The sequence below is a fragment of the Anomaloglossus baeobatrachus genome, chromosome 3, assembly GCF_048569485.1.
Source record: "Anomaloglossus baeobatrachus isolate aAnoBae1 chromosome 3, aAnoBae1.hap1, whole genome shotgun sequence".
NCBI classification, from domain to species: Eukaryota; Metazoa; Chordata; class Amphibia; order Anura; family Aromobatidae; genus Anomaloglossus; species Anomaloglossus baeobatrachus.
This window is the reverse complement of record NC_134355.1, coordinates 361,108,943-361,129,908: the sequence shown is the minus strand read 5'-3', so window position 1 is coordinate 361,129,908 and position 20,966 is coordinate 361,108,943. Positions and strand designations below refer to the sequence as shown.

At 48.7% G+C, this 20,966-nt stretch overlaps 1 protein-coding gene across 2 annotated transcripts in view; it reads right to left on the bottom strand.

Moving 5' to 3' along the window:
* MDN1 (midasin AAA ATPase 1) overlaps positions 1-20,966 on the bottom strand; it is a 585,757-nt gene that overhangs the window by 35,986 nt on the left and 528,805 nt on the right. For both annotated transcript variants that reach the window (XM_075340129.1, XM_075340130.1), the window contains exons 90-96: positions 13,518-13,676; positions 12,916-13,017; positions 11,870-12,071; positions 10,558-10,731; positions 10,244-10,404; positions 1,392-1,472; positions 875-990 (exon numbers count right to left, since the gene is read on the bottom strand). In XM_075340129.1, coding sequence (XP_075196244.1) covers positions 875-990; positions 1,392-1,472; positions 10,244-10,404; positions 10,558-10,731; positions 11,870-12,071; positions 12,916-13,017; positions 13,518-13,676 — 995 coding nt within the window. The remainder of the gene's footprint in view (positions 1-874; positions 991-1,391; positions 1,473-10,243; positions 10,405-10,557; positions 10,732-11,869; positions 12,072-12,915; positions 13,018-13,517; positions 13,677-20,966) is intronic.

The following is a 20,966-nucleotide window of genomic DNA, read 5'->3' as shown; positions in this document are numbered from 1 at the left end:
CTTTAGAACCTGAAAAACTAAAGACCATTCCTAAACATTTTCGGGCATGTCATGGATGTAGTCCCCGAGGCCTCTGTGTACGCGGAATCGACCGTGTCTACATTGGCTCCAGGGGGGGCGATGTCAAGCGCAAACTCCTGCAAAAGGAGACCAGATGGATGACGGTTTTGGGCACTGTTGCTCCATTGGGCCTCAATGAGGCGGTTAGCTTCAAATCCTTTTTGTAGACAGCGCGAATTTTATGGTGGGTCTTTTTGTGTTTTTTACGGGGTGAAGCCTCCTGACGAAGCCTTTGGTGAAACGCGCGTCGAGGCCCCGCCCCCACGCCCGGACACATCCACCATTCCTGCTCTGACATGACGCAAGGTAACAGTGATTAACCATTCATGCCCTTTTGTTCTCTGGGACTTCTTAGGGGGTTTTACAGATCTCCTTTGCACAATTGGTCCTCTATACTGTCCCCTTTGACTTTCTATGGGCTATTTTTCACCGTGTACTATTTTACATTGCTGCATGTCAGCAGGTTACCATCTGGTGGTGTGCCCTGGTAATGCTGTGGGTTGTTTCCTGGCAGGCTGTTTCCATCTAGCCAGCCTCCACTGTGTGTCCTGTATCACCTTTTTTACTAATTAATACATTTTGTATTCCACTTTGATTACTTGTGGTCCTTTTCTTGTTGTATCCCCACCTTTATTCATTGAAAAATTGGGGCTACAACTTTTAGGTTTATAAATTAATATAGGCTAATGCCAAAAAGAGGTGGTTTGTAAAATATCAGTCTCCTGTGTGGATACAGCGGATATCTCCATCTTAAGCTGCTCTGACAGGTGAACATATTCCTACAATGAAACGTAGAATCTAGCTCCGCACTCACTTGAGTTTTGCCGCTTTTGTAGGCTCTAGTATAAGCCTTAGTTGTTCACATAATTGCTGAGACAGGGGTGCGGTAAGAAGAAGGTAACTCTGCCACATTTCAGCTGCGGACTTCTCCTGAAAGAAAAATGACAGCCAACTACTAGTATTTTATGCAGTGAAAATGACACTGTTGTTAAACACTCGTTTGAAATGTTAGTGTGGGAATGAAATAGTTGATATATGTGAAGAGAACACAAAAAAGTGATGGAATGCTGTCTGGCAGAATGAAGAAGAGAGCATGCGTATACAATTATTATAGAGAAGACATTACATTTCAATAAACCTCCAATGTCACAAAAAAGAGGCAAGCTTGGTGAATATTCAATAGAAAAAGATAGTGTGGGCACAAAACCAAAGCTTAAAGAGGGATAAAATGGACCTTTCAAAGTGGTGATTGTAGAAAGACGAAAGACCCAAGTGTAGACAAGGAAGGACAGGTCCAATATTTCCAATGAGAGCTTAGGTAAAATCCTTACCTCTTCAGCATCACCATGTGCGTACCAGGCTTCAAGCTGCTTTTCCAGTTCTTTCCTCAGCTCTTCAAGATTTTGTGAAGACTGTTAAGAATACAAAGTACAAGTAAAATATCATTTGCCTGGTAGGAACACTCATATATGCTGAACAAAAATACTAAAAACACAACACTTTAGTATTTGCTCCCATTTTTCACGAGCTGAAAGAAAATATTTAAGATTTTTTTTCTATGTATACAAAAAAGGGAATTTTGTTTACTTACCGTAAATTCCTTTTCTTCTAGCTCCTATTGGGAGACCCAGACAATTGGGTGTATAGCTTCTGCCTCTGGAGGCCACACAAAGTATTACACTTTTAAAAAAGTGTAACCCCTCCCCTCTGCCTATACACCCTCCCGTGGATCACGGGCTCATCAGTTTGGTGCAAAAGCAGGAAGGAGAAAACTTATAAATTGGTCTAGGGTAAATTCAATCCGAAGGATGTTCGGAGAACTGAAGACCATGAACCCAAAGAACAAATCAACATCAACAACATGTGTACACAAAAGAACAACCAGCCCGAAGGGCACAGGGGCGGGTGCTGGGTCTCCCAATAGGAGCTAAAAGAAAAGGAATTTACGGTAAGTAAACAAAATTCCCTTTTTCTTTGTCGCTCCATTGGGAGACCCAGACAATTGGGACGTCCAAGAGCAGTCCCTGGGTGGGTAAAGCAATGCCTCAATAAAAAGAGCCGAAAACGGCCCCCTCTTACAGGTGGGCAACCGCCGCCTGGAGGACTCGCCTACCTAGACTGGCGCCTGCCGAAGCATAGGTATAGTGCTTCGTGAAAGTGTGCAGACTAGACCACGTAGCTGCCTGACACACCTGCTGAGCCGTCACCCGGTGCCGCAATGCCCAGGACGCACCTACGGCTCTGGTAGAATGGACTTTCAACCCTGAAGGGAGCGGAAGCCCAGAAGTACGGTAGGCCTCGAGAATCTGTTCCTTGATCCACCGAGCCAAGGTTGACTTGGAGGCCTGAGATCTCTTACGCTGGCCAGCGACAAGGACAAAGAGCGCGTCTGAACGGCACAGGGGCGCCGTGCGAGACACGTAGACCCGGAGTGCTCTCACTAGATCCAAAGAGTGCAAATCCTTTTCACACTGGTGAATTGGATTAGGGCAAAAGGAAGGCAAGGAGATATCCTGATTTAGATGAAAAGGGGATACCACCTTAGGGAGAAATTCCGGGACAGGACGCAGAACCACCTTATCCTGGTGGAAAACCAGGAAGGGAGCTTTGCATGACAGCGCTGCAAGCTCAGACACTCTGCGAAGTGATGTGACTGACACCAGGAAGGCCACCTTCTGAGAAAGACAAGAGAGAGAGACATCCCGCAGTGGCTCAAAAGGCGGCCTTTGAAGAGCCGTCAGGACCCTGTTAAGATCCCAAGGTTCCAACGGACGTTTGTAAGGTGGAACCATGTGGCAAACCCCCTGCAGGAACGTGCGGACCTGCGGAAGCCTGGCTAGACGCGTTTGAAAAAACACGGAGAGCGCCGACACTTGGCCCTTGAGAGAGCCGAAGGACAAACCCTTGTCCATTCCAGATTGTAGGAATGAAAGAAATGAGGGTAATGCAAACGGCCATGGAGGAAAACCGTTATCAGAGCACCAGGATAAGAAGATTTGCCAAGTCCTGTGATAGAACTTGGCGGACGTTGGTTTCCTGGCTTGTCTCATGGTGGCAATGACATCCTGAGATAACCCTGAAGACGCTAGGAGCCAGGACTCAATGGCCACGCAGTCAGGTTGAGGGCCACAGAATTCAGATGGAAAAACGGGCCTTGTGACAGCAAGTCTGGGCGGTCTGGAAGTGCCCACGGTTGACCCACCGTGAGATGCCACAGATCCGGATACCACGACTGCCTCGGCAAGTCTGGAGCGACGAGAATGGCGCGACGGCATTCGGACCGGATCTTGCGTAGTACCCTGGGCAGCATCGCCAGAGGGGGAAACACGTATGGCAGTCGAAACTGCGACCAATCCTGGACCAAAGCATCCGCTGCCAGAGCTCTGTGATCCTGAGACCGTGCCATGAAGGCCGGGACCTTGTTGTTGTGTCGTGACGCCATGAGATCGACGTCCGGCGTTCCCCAGCGGCGACAGATCTCTCGAAACATGTCTGGGTGAAGAGACCATTCCCCCGCGTCCATGCCCTGACGACTGAGAAAATCTGCTTCCCAGTTTTCTACGCCCGGGATGTGAACTGTGGAGATGGTGGAGTCTGTGTCTTCCACCCACTGCAGAATCCGCCGGACTTCCTGGAAGGCTTGACGACTGCGAGTGCCGCCTTGGTGGTTGATGTAGGCGACGGCAGTGGCGTTGTCCGACTGGATTTGGATCTGCCTGCCCTCCAGCCACCGATGGAAAGCCAATAGGGCTAGATATACTGCCCTTATCTCCAGGATATTGATCTGAAGGGACGATTCTATTGGAGTCCAGGTTCCTTGAGCCCTGTGGTGGAGAAAAACCGCTCCCCAACCTGACAGGCTCGCGTCCGTGGTGACCACGGCCCAGGTTGGGGGTAGGAAGGATTTTCCCCCGGCCAGAGATGTGGGTAGGAGCCACCACTGAAGTGATGTTTTGGTTGCGAGGGAAAGAGAGATGTTCTTGTCGAGGGAAGCAGCACTCTTGTCCCATTTGCGAAGAATGTCCCATTGGAGTGGCCGTAGATGGAATTGCGCGAACGGCACTGCCTCCATAGCTGCAACCATCTTACCCAGGAAGTGCATGAGGCACCTTAAGGGGTGTGACTGACTCCGAAGAAGTGACTGCACCCCCGCCTGCAGAGAAAGCTGTTTGTCCCGCGGTAGCATGACTAACGCTGGCTGGGTATGAAATTCCATCCCGAGGTAAGTCAGTGATTAGGTCGGCGTCAACTTGGATTTCGGGAAATTGATGATCCACCCGAACTGCTGGAGAGTCGCCAGAGTGACGGTAAGACTTTGTTGACACGCCACCAGAGAAGGGGCCCTGACTAGGAGATCGTCCAAGTAAGGGATCACCGAGTGGCCCTGAGAGTGCAGGACCGCCACGACGGATGCCATGACTTTGGTGAAAACCCGTGGGGCTGTCGCCAGGCCGAAAGGCAATGCCACGAACTGGAAGTGTTCGTCCCCGATGGCAAAACGCAGGAAACGTTGATGTTCGGGTGCGATCGGCACATGGAGATAAGCATCTTTGATGTCGATCGATGCTAGGAAGTCTCCTTGTGACATCGAGGTGATGACCGAGCGGAGACATTCCATCCGAAACCGTCTGGTTCTCACATGTCTGTTGAGCAGCTTGAGGTCCAGAACGGGACGGAATGACCCGTCCTTTTTTGGCACCACGAACAAGTTGGAGTAAAATCCACGACCACGTTCCTGAAGGGGAACGGGAATCACAACTCCCTCTATCTTTAGAGCGTCCACTGCCTGAAAAAGTGCGTCGGCCTGTGCGGGGGGTGGGGAGGTTCGGAAGAAACGAGCCGCAGGACGAGAGTTGAACTCTATCCTGTAACCATGAGACAGAATGTCTCTCACCCATCGGTCTTGAACGTGTGGCCACCAGGCGTCGCCAAAGCGGGAGAGCCTGCCACCGACCGAGGATGTGGTTAGATGAGGCCGAGAGTCATGTGGAGGCCGTCTTGGAGGCAGTGCCTCCCGCGGCCTTTTGGGGGCGTGACTTGGACCGCCACGCATAGGAGTTCCTCTGGCCTTTCTCCGGCCGGTTGGACGACGAGGATTGGGTCTTGGCGGAGGGACGAAAGGACCAAAACCTCGATTGGATTTTTCTCTGCTGAGGTCTCTGAGGTTTGGACTGGGGTAAGGAGGAGTCCTTTCCCGAGGATTCCTTAATAATCTCATCCAACCGTTCGCCAAACAAACGATCGCCAGAAAAAGGCAAACCAGTTAAGAACCTTTTGGAAGCAGAGTCTGCTTTCCATTCGCGCAGCCACATGGCCCTGCGGACTGCCACGGAGTTAGCGGATGCCACAGCAGTACGGCTAGCGGAGTCCAGGACGGCGTTCATGGCGTAGGACGAAAATGCTGATGCCTGAGAGGTCAAGGAAGAAACCTGCGGAGCAGAATTCCACGTGACGGCATTAATCTCAGTCAGACATGCCGAGATTGCTTGGAGAGCCCACACGGTCGCAAAGGCCGGGGCGAAAAACGCGCCCGTGGCCTCATAAATAGACTTCACAAAGAGCTCTATCTGTCTGTCAGTGGCATCCTTCAGGGATGCGCCATCGGCAACAGACACAACGGACCTAGCAGCCAATCTAGAGACTGGAGGATCCACCTTGGGACAGTGAGCCCAACCCTTAACGACTTCAGGTGAAAAGGGGTAACGCGTGTCAGTGTGCCGTTTAGCAAAGCGCTTGTCCGGGACCGCTCTGGGCTTCTGGACAGCGTCCCTGAAGTTAGAGTGATCAAAAAACGTATTGCGCGTACGTTTGGGGAATCGAAATTGGTGTTTCTCCTGCTGAGAAGCCGGCTCCTCTGCAGGAGGAGGTGGGGGTGAGAGATCCAGCACCTGGTTGATGGACGAGATAAGATCATTTACCAAGGCGTCCCCTTCAGGGGCATCAAGGTTAAGGGTGAAGTCAGGGTCAGAGCCCTGAGTTCCCACGTCCGCCTCGTCTTCCTGAGAGTCATCAAGCTGGGATCCAGAGCAGCGTGAGGAGGCCGGGGAAGAGTCCCAGCGAGGCCGCTTAGCCGGCCTGGGGCTGCGATCCGGGCAGGAGTCCTCCGCCTGGGACCTAGAGGCTATCCTGGGAGCGCGCTGCGGCGCGGACCGAGAGGGGCCTGGAGGAGACAAACTAACAGGGGCCGGGGCCTGTGAAGGGCCCGGTCTGGACTGCAAAGCCTCAAGGAGCTTAGATGACCATTTGTCCATAGACTGTGCAATGGATTGAGAAAGTGACTGGGAGAGTGTCGCAGCGAAAGAGGCCAACGACGGTGACTCTGTCCCTGCAGACTGCTCAGGGGGAGCCGGGGGATCTACATGAGCCGAGGGGCCCACAAGTGCCCGAGGCTCCGGCTGAGCAAGCGTGGCAGGAGTCGAGCATTGATCACAGTGGGGGTAGGTGGATCCCGCAGGCAACATAGCCCCACAAGAGGTACAGGCCGCGAAAAAAGTCTGTGCCTTAGTAGCTTTGCTCCTTGTGGACGACATGCTGTTGTCTCCTAGGAGAGTGACCACTGAGGGTATATGGGAAAAGGGTATACAGCCTTTCCGAACAGATATATATATATATCTATATATATAATCGGCACCCTAGGGGGACCAACACCGGGTGACCGGTGTGGCTTACCAACCGCTAACGAGCGGAGTGTGTCCTCCAGATTCCCTGTCGTGGGTCCCCCAGTGCTGCAGAGCTTTGCCACTGAGTAGCATCTACCGGCAGAATGCTAAAAATGGCTGCCGGAGCTCTCAGGGGGGGGGAATCTGGAGTCCCCAAGTGGTCAATGAGGGTGGGGGGAGACATGCAAAGATGCTCCAGCCCTCAGAGCCGACGTCACGTCGGTAATCCCGCCCTAACCCCTGACAGGCAGGCCCGGGGGCGGGATTTTGCTCGACTAGGCCGCGGCGAAGCCGGGGACTAAATTTAAGGCCGTGCCCGACAAGCAGGCACGGTCGGCGCGGAAGTCCGCCGAAAAAAACTGCGGACGGAACTACCGCGGCTTCCGGGGAGAAGGAGCGACCTCCCTCCCTGTACAGTCCACACATGGGGGACACAGAGTACCTTCAAGTTGCAGGGCCTGGTCCCTGGGGGTGAAGAAGCTCCGGACCGGCAGGTTCCACCAGGGGCTGCGGATGGAGCACGGTCCCAGCACGTGGATGACCGCTTAGGATCCCACTTCTCCCAGAGCCGCATAAGGGATAGTGAAGGAGACAGCATGTGGCTCCAGCCTCTGTACCCGCAATGGGTACCTCAACCTTAACAACACCGCCGACATAGTGGGGTGAGAAGGGAACATGCCGGGGACCCCATCGGGTTCCTCTTTTCTTCCATCCGTCATAACTATGTATGAGAATGCATGAGTGGATGTGTGCCTCCTTCCACACAAAGCATAAAACTGAGGAGCCCGTGATCCACGGGAGGGTGTATAGGCAGAGGGGAGGGGTTACACTTTTTTAAAAGTGTAATACTTTGTGTGGCCTCCAGAGGCAGAAGCTATACACCCAATTGTCTGGGTCTCCCAATGGAGCGACAAAGAAAGGCCTTTTTTTCTCAAATATTGTTCACAATTTTGTCTAAATCTGTGTTAAGCCTGCTTTACACCTTACGATTGTGCATACGATATCGTATGCGATCGTACCCGCCCCCATCGTATGTGCGGCACGTTCAATTTGTTGAACGTGTCGCACAAACGATTATTTCCCGTCACACGTACTTACCCGTCCATACGAACTCAATGTGGGTGGCGAACATCCACTTCCTGGAGTGGGAGGGACGTTCGGCGTCACAGCGACGTCACACGGCAGCCGGCCAATAGAAGCGGAGGGGCGGAGATGAGCGGGACGTAAACATCCCGCCCACCTTCTTCCTCCCGCATTACCGGCGGGAGCCGCGGGACGCAGGTAAGCTGCAGTTCATCGTTCCCGGGGTGTCACACACTGCGATGTGTGCTGCCTCGGGAACATTGAACAACCTCACGTTCAATTTTTAACAATTGAACGACGTGTATGCGATCAGCGTTTTAACATTCAATCGCAATAGCACGTAGCTGTCACACGCTACAATATAACTTACGATGCCGGATGTGCGTCACTTACGACATGACCCCGCCGACACATCGTAAGATATATTGTAGCGTGTAAAGCCCGCATTAGTGAGCACTTCTCCTATACCGAGATAATCCATCCACCTCACAGGTGTGGCATATCAAGATTATATTTGACAGGTGTGCCGTAGGCTGGCCACAATAAAAGGCCACTCTAAGATGTGTAGTTTTATCACACAGCACAATGCCACAGATGTCACAAATTTTGAGGGGTCTAAAGTGGATACTTTCCTCCTTATGGAGACAGACACCATTCCAGTATGCCAGTGAGGAGACTAAGCCGCAATGCTCCTCTAGGAAATATTCAAATTGTTTCTTCAAGGAGGAAGAAGACTAACTCTGGTGCCACCTATTGGAAGTAGCAATCCTAAAATTCAAAAGTGACCCTTTAATGAGTCTTGTCATATGACTTAGGATTTATGCCAGATCAGAACCTCAATTTTCAGACATGATGTTTCAGGATGGTTGTCCCTCTTCAGTGGAAAGTATGCGATCTGATCAGCCTCTCATACAACCAGATCAGACCTCCTACTTTGCACTGACGAGGGACAACCATCCCGAAACACCGTGTCTGCAAATTGAAGTTCTGATCTGGCATAAATACTAAATCATATGACAAGACTCGATAAAGGGTCACTTTTGACTTTTAGGATTGCTACCTCCAATGGGTGGCACCAGATTTCGTCTTCTTCCTCCCTGAAGAATTTTTGAAGGAGTGCACTCTCCAGTTGGCATTCTTACTGCAGTAAAGTCCACCAGAGCTGTTGCCCGTGAATTGATTGTTTATTTCTCTACCATAAGCCATCTCCAAAAAATTTTCAGAGAATTTGGCAGTACATTCAATCGACTTCACAACCGCAGACCACGTGTAACCACACCAGCTCAGGACCACCACATCCAGAATCTTCATCTCCAAGATCATCTGAGACCAGCCACCTGGACAGCTGCTGCAACAATCAGATGCATAGAAAAAAAGAATTTCTGCACAAACTATCAGAAACCATCTCAGGGAAGCTCATCTGCATGTTTGTCGTTTTCATCGGGGTCTTCACCTAACTGCAGTTTGTCATGGTGACCAACTTCAGTGGGCACCTGCTGACATTTGATGGCTTCTGGCACGTTGGAAATGTGATCTCTTTATGGATGAATCATGTTTTTCACTGCACAGGGCAGATAGACTGTGTGTATGGCATTGCTGATGTCAAAGTTGGGAATCAAGTGGTCCATAGTGGCGGTGGGGTTATGGTATGGGCAGGCATATTTTATGGACAACAAACAAAGGTGCATTTTTATTGATGCCTTCTTGAATGCACAGAGATTCCGTGATGAGACCCTGAGGCCCATTGTTGTGCCATTTATCCATGATATCACCTCATGTTGCAGCATGATAATGCACAGCCTCATGTTGCAAGGATCTGTAGATAATTCCTGGAATCTGAAAACAAAAAAAAAAAGTTCTTGCTTGAGCAGCATACTCACCGGACATGTCCATTGAGCATGTTTGGGATGCTCTGGATTGGTGTATACAACTGCGTGTTCAAGTTCCTGCCAATATCCAGCAACTTTGCAAATTGAAGAGAAGACCAACATTCTACCAACCACAATCAACAACCTGATAAACTCTATGCATAGGAGATGTGTTGCACTGCGTGAGGCAAATGGTTGTCACATCAGATACTGACTGGTTTTCTGATCCACGGGCAGTATGTACCAGTCAGTAGCTGTATGTTTTCTGCTAGGTATTTTTGACTCTTTATCTCTGCAGCGTTTCAGAGAAAAACATAACTTTTAAAGGCACCAGGGACTGAGCATTGCAGGAGAATGTCAGATAGACTGGTCTTCAGCAGCTTCTCCCCGTCCGCTACTCTGGAGTGATGGGTCTCTCCCCGTGAGCGTGTATAGGGGGAGACATTTAAGTCACTGGCAGAGATATTCCAACAGCGCCCATCAGATGGTGAGGAGTAAGTCTAGTTATACAAATCTTTCGGGGTGAAATGTACAACTACAAAAGTGAAAAGCAAGAAATATAAGAAATAGTACCTGCACAGGTTGCTCTCTTAAAAGATCCCAGACAGTATGTATAGTCGATTCCATGCTTCTGTCAGGTTTCTCAATGTCTGTACTTGTAGGTTCAGGATCTCTAATCGGTATCTCATCCTCATTAGTAAGACCCGGCACCTCTAGTTCAGATTCCATGAGCCCTGAATGTCAAACAGTCTTTTTAAATTCCCAGTCCACAGCAAATAAATATATTTTTGTGACTCTTAAAGCACATTATCTTTGAATGCCAAAGTAATCCTTATAAATAGGAGAATGCATATTTTAGAATATTTCCTATTTTTGTGAACACTTACCTTGTGCAATGGACTCTCTAGACTTCGATTGCTCCGGCTTTAGCTGATCCACACTGATGGATTCAAGGCACTCATCTTCTTGTATCTCCATTTCCACATCTTCCTGGGCTGCACTTTCATCTTTGTCTTCTTTTTGAGGCTGTATGGTCTTCTCCTGCTCTTTACTAGCGGTATCTGTAAAGCACATAAAGAAATCCAAGACCCTGTATAAATGTCACTGTTTTAGGGGAAAATAAAGAAACGCCAAATAGAAATGGCCGAAAACAGGTCACTCTACATTTATTGTGTATCTCATCAAGTAATGCAAGATATCTTCATGCACTAATAGATGTCACTCAGAATAGTGATCATTAAGCATGTCAACAGCTACTCGCTATGTAGTGATAGTGCACAGGGATAAAACACAAATGTCTGGGGAAAGCAATTGCTCAAGGTCAAATTAGGCTTCATCTGTTCTCTGTATTATATTGAATATTGCAAATACATTGGGGCATATTTACCAAAACTAAATGTGCCAGAATTCTGGTGCAATTGATGTAAAAAATAAAAACTCCACACTTGTCTAAGCTCTTAAATGCGATTTTCTGTAGAGGTTTCAATCACTTCTTATTGCAGTTTTGTGGTGTTTGGATTTTTTTTTCTCACTACAGCGTTTACTGATCATGTTGATTTTATATTTTCATAGATCAAATGTGGCAATATCAGGTAAATATATATTTTTTTTTTATCTTTCACATCAGGAAAAGAGAGGATGATTCAAACTTTTATATTATTAGTTTTTATAAAGTAACTTTTTTTTTTTTTTACATTTTTGTAGTCCCCATAGGGAGCGTGAACCTGCGAAAAATTGATCGCTTACACCACAGTAATGCTGCAACACCACAGTATTGCAGTATCTGAGAAAAATCACGGTCTTTTATGAACACCAGCCACAGGCTAGTCTTCATAGGAGCACCATCATGTACATGGGGTTCTCAGCAGGAAGACATGTAACTCATGATAACGGTTAGAGCAGTGTGCCCTAGGGAAGCATGCTGTAAATGTCGCTGTCAGAAATTGACATCTCCATTCCTGGCTGTTAAAGGCAGATTATGGCTGCAGTCAGCTGAAATGTGGGCTCCGCTCCTTAGCCCGAATCAAAGACAGAGTGTACAATTACGTCAAATGTCAGTAAGGGATTAATGATTTGCAATATTTATGTATGCATGGTGAATCAATGCTCCGAAGAGTTAAACATGTATTTATTAGTTTGCCACATGGGCACATAAAGTGTGAATGTCAGATATGCATAAATCAGTAGATGACAAGTTACCATATGTCTGAGCATCAAAAGACTCAGCTCCCTGCTTGATGTGCTCATAAGCGTCAGCTTCTTGTGCCTCGTGTTTAGTTTGTTTGTCATGGTATTCCATTTCACTGCTGGATTCAATAGTCTTAAGTCTTTTGTGGACTTGTTCAGTATCATCCCCCAGAGTGCGATTGTCATCTGTTTGGCCTGGTTTTCGCTTGAAGCTCTAACAATGAATATCAGGTAGATAGAAGTCAAGAACAAACAATAAAAAGATGACACTCAAGTAACATGTAGCCTTGAACTCTAAAATCGAAGGTATCCACATCTGCTGCACATTGTAAGCTATGGCTCACTGTAAGTTCCCAATTTGGACTTTAACATTTTTTTCTGTCTTCATGTTCATCATTTTTAGCCCTATAAACTCAGATTTTGGTAGTGAAAAGTAGGTTATAAAACATTCAATTATTTATTTAAGCACATTAAATAAATGAGATTACAATATTGCCATCTGATTTAATGCTGAATGGCGTCTCTTGGACAAGACAGACAAAGGGCAAGAAAATATTCTTATTTTATGGTATCAAGGCTCAAAGATCAGAACCTATACTAAACATTCTGGGCCAATGTTCATGCCACTGGGCTGATGAATTGCAAAGCCTCAGATAAATCAGAAGGCTGCTATGTTATATGTAATTCAAACTCTAGGACTCCTATACATATATATTTGGTTTGTATCTGTTCAAAAGATAATAGCACATTGTGATCATAAAGGTAACCAAGTGAAATAACGTTTTGGGTGCTTCAAAAATGAGAAGATGGCTTGGATGCCAGTGATGAAAAATAATTGCTCTGCTAGAGAGGCATCTTCATTATGATTTTGTTAAAATGTACCAATTGCATACACCTGTCTCCAATCCAAGCATTCCAGTCAAATTATAACTAGCATTTTGGGGACAGAGGGGTTAAATCATTTAAAAAACCTAGCAAGCAATTAGTCTGTCCTTCCTGAGCCAAATGGCTTAACTCCTTTAATGTTAGTTTCCAAATACTTAAGAGAAACCATTTACTTGTGTTGGATGAAGGCTTTGTTTCTCTAAAGCCAAACGTGCCATCAATTTCGACTCATGGCCTTCAGACTGACTTGCATCTGCTGATCCTGTGCCGTGCTCCTAGAGGAGAAGAATTTCACTGATGAATAGGAAAACCACCAACTCTGGATCAAGCCAAGCTAGAAAGATAAAATAGCTTTTTCTCAATCATATTCACCACATCTTTCGTCATCAAAAGGTCCATTTGCCAGGTCCAGTTCCTATTTCCATTAGCTGCACTGGCATAGTTTCAACACGGAGTATATGGCTCGTTTCCATAGTTAAGTCAGCCCCCTTCTCTTTTATACCTTATTCATTGACAAGGAAGGGGGCTCAGCAATTGATATTCAGCCATGCTCCTTCATACATATTGCCACCACAAAGGGGGGGGGAGGGAGGGAGGATGGACTCTTGTTGAAATGAAGCTGGACGTAGTGTTGCAGGGTACAGTGCTTACAGAGACAGTGGTGGCGTTTTGATAAGGAAAGTATATTACTTTGTTACTTCATTTTCAATTAGACAATCACACGTAACAATTTATCAAACTAGACGATCTTCAAAGCAACCATGTAATAAGTCACCTCCTTGGCTTCATCCTTTTCTGAGGCGGCACCGGCCAGTTCAGCTGCAGTGTCGCTCTGTAAGTTGTCCTCTGCAGTTTGCCCACACGTCTCATGTTCCATTCTCTGAGCAGTGTCGGGAACCTCTTCATCTTTGTCCATTTTTTCTTCCTCTTCATTCTGACAAAAAAATAAATAAATCAGCATGCCTAAATCTTGTTTGAGACTTAACCCCTTCACGACCGGACGATTTTTCGCTTTCCGTTTTTTTTTTGCCATTCTTCTTCTGAGAGACGTAACTTTTTTATTTATCAGTCGATATGGTCATGTGAGGGCTCATTTTTTGCGGAACGAGCTGTACTTTTAAAATAAACCATAAGTTTTACCATATAGTGTACTGGAAAACGGCAAAAAAATTCCAAATGCAGAAAAATTGCAAAAATAGTGCGATAGCAATATTGTTTTTGAGATATTTTATTCACTGTGTTCACTATATGGTAAAACAGATGGGTGTGGGTGTGATGCCTCAGGTCAGTGCGCGTTCGTAGACACCAAACATGTATAGGTTTACTTTTATATAAGGGGTTAAAAAAAATTTGGACGTTTGTCCGAAAAAAAGTGGCGAACGTTTTATGCCATATTCCGTGACCCGTAGCGTTCTAATTTTTCGGGATCTATGGCTCAGTGATTGCTTATTTTTTGCGTCTTGAGCAGACGTTTTTAACTGTACTATTTTTGCGCAGATGCTACGTTTTGATCGCCTGTTATTGCATTTTGCGCAAAAGTTGTGGCGACAAAAAACCATCATTTTGGCGTTTGCAACTTTTTTGTCGCTACGCCGTTTACTGATCAGATTATTTGATTTTATATTTTGATAGATCGGGCGTTTCTGAACGCAGCGATACCAAATGTGTGTATATTTTTTTAACCCTTTAATTTTCAATGGGGCGAAAGTGGGTGATTTGAACTTTTAGGGTTTTTTTTTAATTTTTTTTTAAACTTTTTTTTTGCTTTTTTTTATTTTACTAGTCTCCCTAGGGGGCTATAGCGATCAACAATCCGATCGCTCTGCCATATCTGCTGATCACAGCTACACAGATGTAAATAGCAGATATGCTCACTTTCTGATTCACTCGGCTCCGGGCCGAGTGAAACTGAAAGTAATTCATGGCTGGTACAGGAGTCATCACATGACCCTGTGCTACCAAGACAACTACCGGAAGTCACGTGATCACGTCACGTGACTTCCGATATCGGACGGTAAGTAAAAGTTTACCGCGATCGCGATTATAATGGCGCTGTTATTTATTGACAGCGCCATTTAAGGGGTTAAACGGCACGAGCAGATAACTATTCTGCTCGTGCCTAGCAGGCACACATCTTAGCTGTGAAAATCAGCTGATATGTGCGCCGATCGCGGCATGCTGCCGGCGGCAGACCGCGGGCAATAACATTATGACCGCTAGGACGTAATATTACTGCCCGCGGTCGTTAAGGGTTAAACAAGTACGGTAGCATAATGGGCACCTGGGTTCATGCATAAAGTGTACTGATTGCTGCATAGTTACTTCCATATTTCTAGTGTCGCAACAGGATACTACTATTTAAAAAAGGTTTTCAGAATCGGAATGTAATATTTGTCTCTCGCAAAATCTGTAAATGGCAATGGTTCAAGGGACAAGCATTGCAGATACAGACGTCATACAAATCTATAGACTTAAAAGATAGTGATGGTGCAATATTTTTTGTGCCCAATGCTAAAGTCTGAGCACTTTACAATAACAAGAGACAGAGGAAACATTTTTTAATTGTCTATACTATTAAAAGGGTTTCCCAGTAAAAAACGGATTTTTGTGTACTCACCGTAAAATCGTTTTCTCTTAGCCATCATTGGGGGACACAGGACCATGGGCGTTATGCTGCCTATCCATAGGAGGACACTAAGTAGATGCAAAAGCATGGCTCCTCCTCTGCAGTATACACCCCCTGGCCGGGCCAGGAAGTCTCAGTTTTAGTACACAAGCAGTAGGAGAAAAAAGCAGTAAAAAACTTCTCAACAGAGGAACATGAGAAAAGAAGAGTCAAAACCAAATAAGGTACTGAGAGAACCAAGGTCCCGCAGGGCAACAGGGTGGGTGCTGTGTCCCCCAATGATGGCTAAGAGAAAACGATTTTACGGTGAGTACACAAAAATCCGTTTTTCTCTGACGCCTCATTGGGGGACACAGGACCATGGGACGTCCTAAAGCAGTCCATGGGTGGGAAACATAAAAGAAGACAACACAACCCAAGGACTAGGAATCAGTCCCAGACAGCCTGGAGCGCCTACTGAGAGAGGTGCTCTACTGCCGTTTGCAGAATTTTCCTACCCAGATATGCTTCAGTTGAAACCTGGGTATGGACTCTGTAATGCTTTGAAAACGTATGTAGGCTAGACCAGGTCGCAGCCTTACACACCTGTTCCACTGAAGCCTGATGCCGAATGGCCCACGAAGCGCCAACTGCTCGCGTGGAATGAGCCCGCAGCCCACTAGGAATGGGCTTGAGTTGCAGGCGGTAGACTTCCTGGATTGCAGAGCGAATCCAGCGAGCCAGAGTCGCCTTTGAAGCTGCCTGTCCCTTCTTAGGCCCCTCAGCAATGACGAACAAAGAGTCAGTTTTCCTAAAGGGGGCTGTCCTGGATATGTAATATCTGAGAGCTCTGACTAGGTCTAACGAATGCAGAGACCTTCCCACCCTATGAACTGGGTGTGGACAAAAGGAAGGCAGAACAATGTCCTCGTTCAAATGAAACGGGGTAAGAACCTTTGGAAGGAAATCCGGAAGGGGGCGCAGAACCACCTTGTCCTGGTGAAAGATCAGGAAAGGCTCGCGGCAAGAGAGTGCTGCTAGCTCCGAAACCCGTCTGATGGACGTAATTGCCACCAGGAATGTTACCTTCCAGGACAGAAGAGCAAGGGAGGATTCCTTGAGGGGTTCAAAGGGAGACCTCTGGAGACCGTCCAGAACGAGGTTGAGGTCCCATGGGTCCAGCGGCCGTTTGTACGGGGGAACTAGATGGAAAACGTCCTGGAGGAAGGTCTTGACTTGCGGTTTTTGAGCCAGGTGGCATTGGTAGAAGATCGAGAGTGCTGAGAGCTGCCCTTTAAGGGAACTGAGAGCCAGACCCGCTTGCAAGCCAGACTGTAGAAAGTCGAGAATTCTGGGGATGGCCAGAGGCATAGGCTGGATGTTAGTTTCTCTGCACCATGAAAGGAAGATTTTCCACGTACGGTGGTAAATGCGGGATGAAGCAGGCTTTCAGGCGCTGATCATGGTGGAAATAACCGCGGGGGAGAATCCCGCTCTTGTTAATACCCAGGTCTCAATGGCCATGCCGTCAGCTTCAGGGCTCTGGAGTTCTGATGGGAAATGGGCCCTTGGGTCAGCAAGTCTGGGATGTCTGGAAGGCGCCACGGTGCGTCTGAGTATTTGTACTAATTCGGCGTACCAGGCGCGCCTGGGCCAGTCCAGTGCCATCAGTATCACCGGGCCTCCCTCTGCCTTGATCTTCCTGATCACCCGCGGCACCAGGGGTAGAGGTGGAAATATGTAAGGTAGGCGGAAGTGGTGCCAGGAGCAGACTAGAGCATCCGCGCCGATGGACAGCGGGTCGCGTGACCTGGCTATGAACGCGGGTACCTTTGCATTCAACCTTGAGGCCATTAGGTCCACGTCTGGTGTGCCCCAGCGAGTGATGTGTAGAAACACATCTGGGTGGCGAGACCATTCTCCGGCGGCCAGGCCTTGGCGACTTAGAAAGTCTGCTGCCCAGTTCTCTACCCCCAGTAGGAGTACCGCTGATATCACTGATCCCGTCGATTTGGCCCAGCTGAGGATCTTGTGGGCCTTGAGATAAGCCGCTTTGCTGCGGGTGCCCCCCTGCCGATTGATATAGGCTACACCTGTCGCATTGTCCGATTGGACTCGAATCTGACGACGCGCTAGCAGAGGGCAGAACGCTCTGAGCGCAAGGAAGATCGCGCAGAGTTCCAGGATGTTTATGGGTAGGGAAGACTCCTGGGGCGTCCAACGTCCTTGAGCAGTATGGTGCCGGTACACTGCTCCCCAGCCTAGGAGGCTGGTGTCCGTGGTCAGGACCAGCCAGTTTACTGGGAGAAAAGATCTCCCCTTCGATAGGGATGAGGACCGAAGCCACCAGCGGAGTGCGTACCTGACTGAAGGCGTCAGGTGAAGATGTCTGTCCAGGGAGAAGGGGCTCTTGTCCCATGCCGCTAGAAGAGCTAGCTGCAGTGGGCGGAGGTGAGGTTGAGCAAAGGGTACTGCTTCCATAGCCGCCACCATCCTGCCGAGTACTTTCATGCTGAATCGAATGGAGTGAGACGGAGGACGTAGAAGGCAGCGTACCGCTCGTTGAAGAGCGATTGCCTTGTCCTGAGGGAGAAGGATCAAGCCCCAACGGGTGTCCAGGGACATGCCCAGGAAGGTGATGGATCGTGATGGGACCGGGGATGATTTGTCCAGATTGACTAGCCACCCTAAGCAGGATAAAGTGTCCACAGTGATCTGTACGCTGGTTGAGCAGTCGCGGAAGGAGGGGGCCTTGATGAGGAGGTCGTCCAAGTAAGGGAGAACGACCACTCCCCTGGCGTGAAGGACGCTCATGGCGGCCGCCATGACTTTGGTGAAGACCCTTGGTGCGGTGGCAAGGCCGAAGGGTAGAGCTACGAATTGAAAGTGGGAGTACTGAATTGCAAAGCGGAGGAACTTTTGGTGATCTGGGGCAATGGGTATGTGCAGGTACACGTCCTTGATGTCTATGGATGCGAGGAATTCCCCTTCGACCATGGATGCAATAATGGACCTTAGGGACTCCATTCTGAATCTCCGTACGTGCACATGCTTGTTTAGGTGTTTGAGGTCCAGGATGGGTCGAACTGACCCATCCTTGTTGGGGACCACAAAGAGGTTCGAATAAAAACTCCCTAACTTCTCGTCGTCTGGGACAGGTATTATCACTCCTGCTGTTAGGGTATGTGCGCACGTTGCTTTTTACCTGCTTTTTACCTGCTTTTTTGCTGCTTTTTCTTCTGCGCTGTTTAATGCCAAAATGGATGTGTTCTTCTATTCAAGCAAAGTCTATGGGAATTTGGGTTTCTTGTTCACACTATGTTGTTCAAAATGCTGCCTTTTTGTGGCAGAACTTTGGTCAAAAACTCAGCTTTTCAAAGAAGCAACATGTCAATTGTTTTTGCCATTTGGGTTTTGCACTGCAAAGCTGAGTTTTTGACCAAAGTTCTGCCACAAAAAGGCAGCATTTTGAACAACATAGTGTGAACAAGAAACCCAAATTCCCATAGACTTTGCTTGAATAGAAGAACACATCCATTTTGGCATTAAACAGCGCAGAAGAAAAAGCAGCAAAAAAGCAGGTAAAAAGCAGGTAAAAAGCAACGTGCGCACATACCCTTAGAACAGACTCGGGGGTCGGGTCCGAAATTCTATGTGGTAACCGGAAGACACAAGGTCTCGCACCCATTTGTCGTCTGAGGCGGCAGCCCAGATGTGTTGAAAGAGCCGCAGTCGACCTCCTACAATGAGTGTGTCTTCCGGGGCGCTGAAGGAGTCATGAGGGGGAAAACGTCGTGGCCGAGTTTCCCTAGTCCTGGACTGTTTCGGTCTAGGCTGCCATGACGAAGTAGGTTTCGGGGAGAGCTGAGAAGGTTGGTCCCTGCGTAGTCCGCGGCTGGTGGCGTGGACAGCACGGGGTGTCGACCAACCAAATGAGTTCCGAAAGGAGCGGAACGAGGACTGTGGACGTCTGGTGAAGGACGTCCTGGACTTCGGCTGGGGGAGAGAGAGTCCTTTCGCCATTGTCGGAGCCAGAGAGCTCTACGGATGGCTATGGTATTTGAGGCGGCAAACGCTGCGCAGGTAGCAGCGTCCATGGAGGCCTGCGTGAGGTACTCCGCCGCAGCGGCAATTTGAGCTTTTACCTCTGTGAAGGTATGAGTGAACTGGGATTCCTCAAGCGAAGTGTTAAGGGATTCTGCCCAGACCGAGATCGCCTTTGCGACCTACACAGAGGCAAAGGAGGGCGAGAGGGAGGAACCCGCAGCCTCAAAAGCAGAGCGGGCGAGGTGCTCCACCTGTCTGTCTGTCGGGTCCTTGATGGAGGAACCATCGGGTAAAGACAGGAGCGTCTTTGTGGTAAGGCGGGAGACCGGGGGGTCGACCGAGGGCGGATCGGCCCAGCCCTTAGGGGCAGGTGAGGCAAAAGGGTACCGGGACTCCATGAGTTTTCGGTTACCGAAGCGCCTGTCAGGCTTCTCCCTTTGCTTTGTGAGTATATCCTGAAACTCAGGGTGATCAGCGAAAACCTTTTGGGGTTTCCTTGCCCTCTTAAAGGAGACCGCATGGTCAGTGGTAGTGGATGGGGGATCCTCCACATGCAGAGTTTGGTTGATTGCTGCTATAAGGGAGTCTATTGCAGTTTGATCATCTGGGGAGGCTGAAACCAAGGAATACTCCTGGTACAAACAGCATTCTCCCTCCTCCAGCTCTTCAGAAGCTGTGGAGCGTGTGGGAGAGCCTGCCCTGTGTGCTTCCGAGGGAGAGCCCGCTGGAGACACCCGGCCGTGTCCTCTTTTCCTGATCCCTGCAACCGGTGAAGCATGTGCCCGGATTACCTCAGAAGGATCCTCCATAGGGGTATCCTCAGGTTGCGTTCCGTCCAGGGACCCAGAAGGGTGTGGAGGACGACATTGCATAGCTAGCACCAGGTTCTGTGACAGTTTTTCCATGGATTGGGACAGAAACTGTGCCCATTCCGGTGGGCTGGGAGCCCTAGGCTCTGGGCTGACTGTTGCGGCGGTGGTGGCAGGGGGGTCTTGGAGGGCTATAGGGCCACAGGACTCACAGAGAGAAGAGGTGTGTTTACGTGGTAGCTCAACGTGGCAGGCAGTGCAGGCTGAATAATAGACTATGTGAGCCTTAGCCCTTTTAGTGCCTTTTGAATTCTGCATGTTCCTGATAGGAGTATGCTAGGAGGGGGAGCAATGCTCAGCAGAGCTACAGTGAGCAGCACCCTACCAGAATCAGCCGATGGCTGGAGATCTTCCCACGCTTTCCTGGGGGGGGAAGGGGGGGGCTTATCGCGGCCGCAGGGGGGCAGGGCTTAGCGCTAAAAGAGCGCGAAGAAGTAGTCAGTGTGCCCCCCCCCCCCGCTGTGGGTAGTAAAAACTGGCGGGAAAGGAGCTTCTGACAGTTTTCCTCCCTCTCCCTCTAGTCAGCAAACAGTGTCACTGGTGGTTATCAGCGGCTTTTCTGCTAGATCAAATAAACAGAGCAGATAATAAACAGCCTAAGGGGTGCTTCACACACAGCGAGCTCGCTGCCGAGATCGCTGCTGAGTCACGCTTTTTGTGACGCAGCAGTGACCTCATTAGCGATCTCGCTGTGTGTGACAAT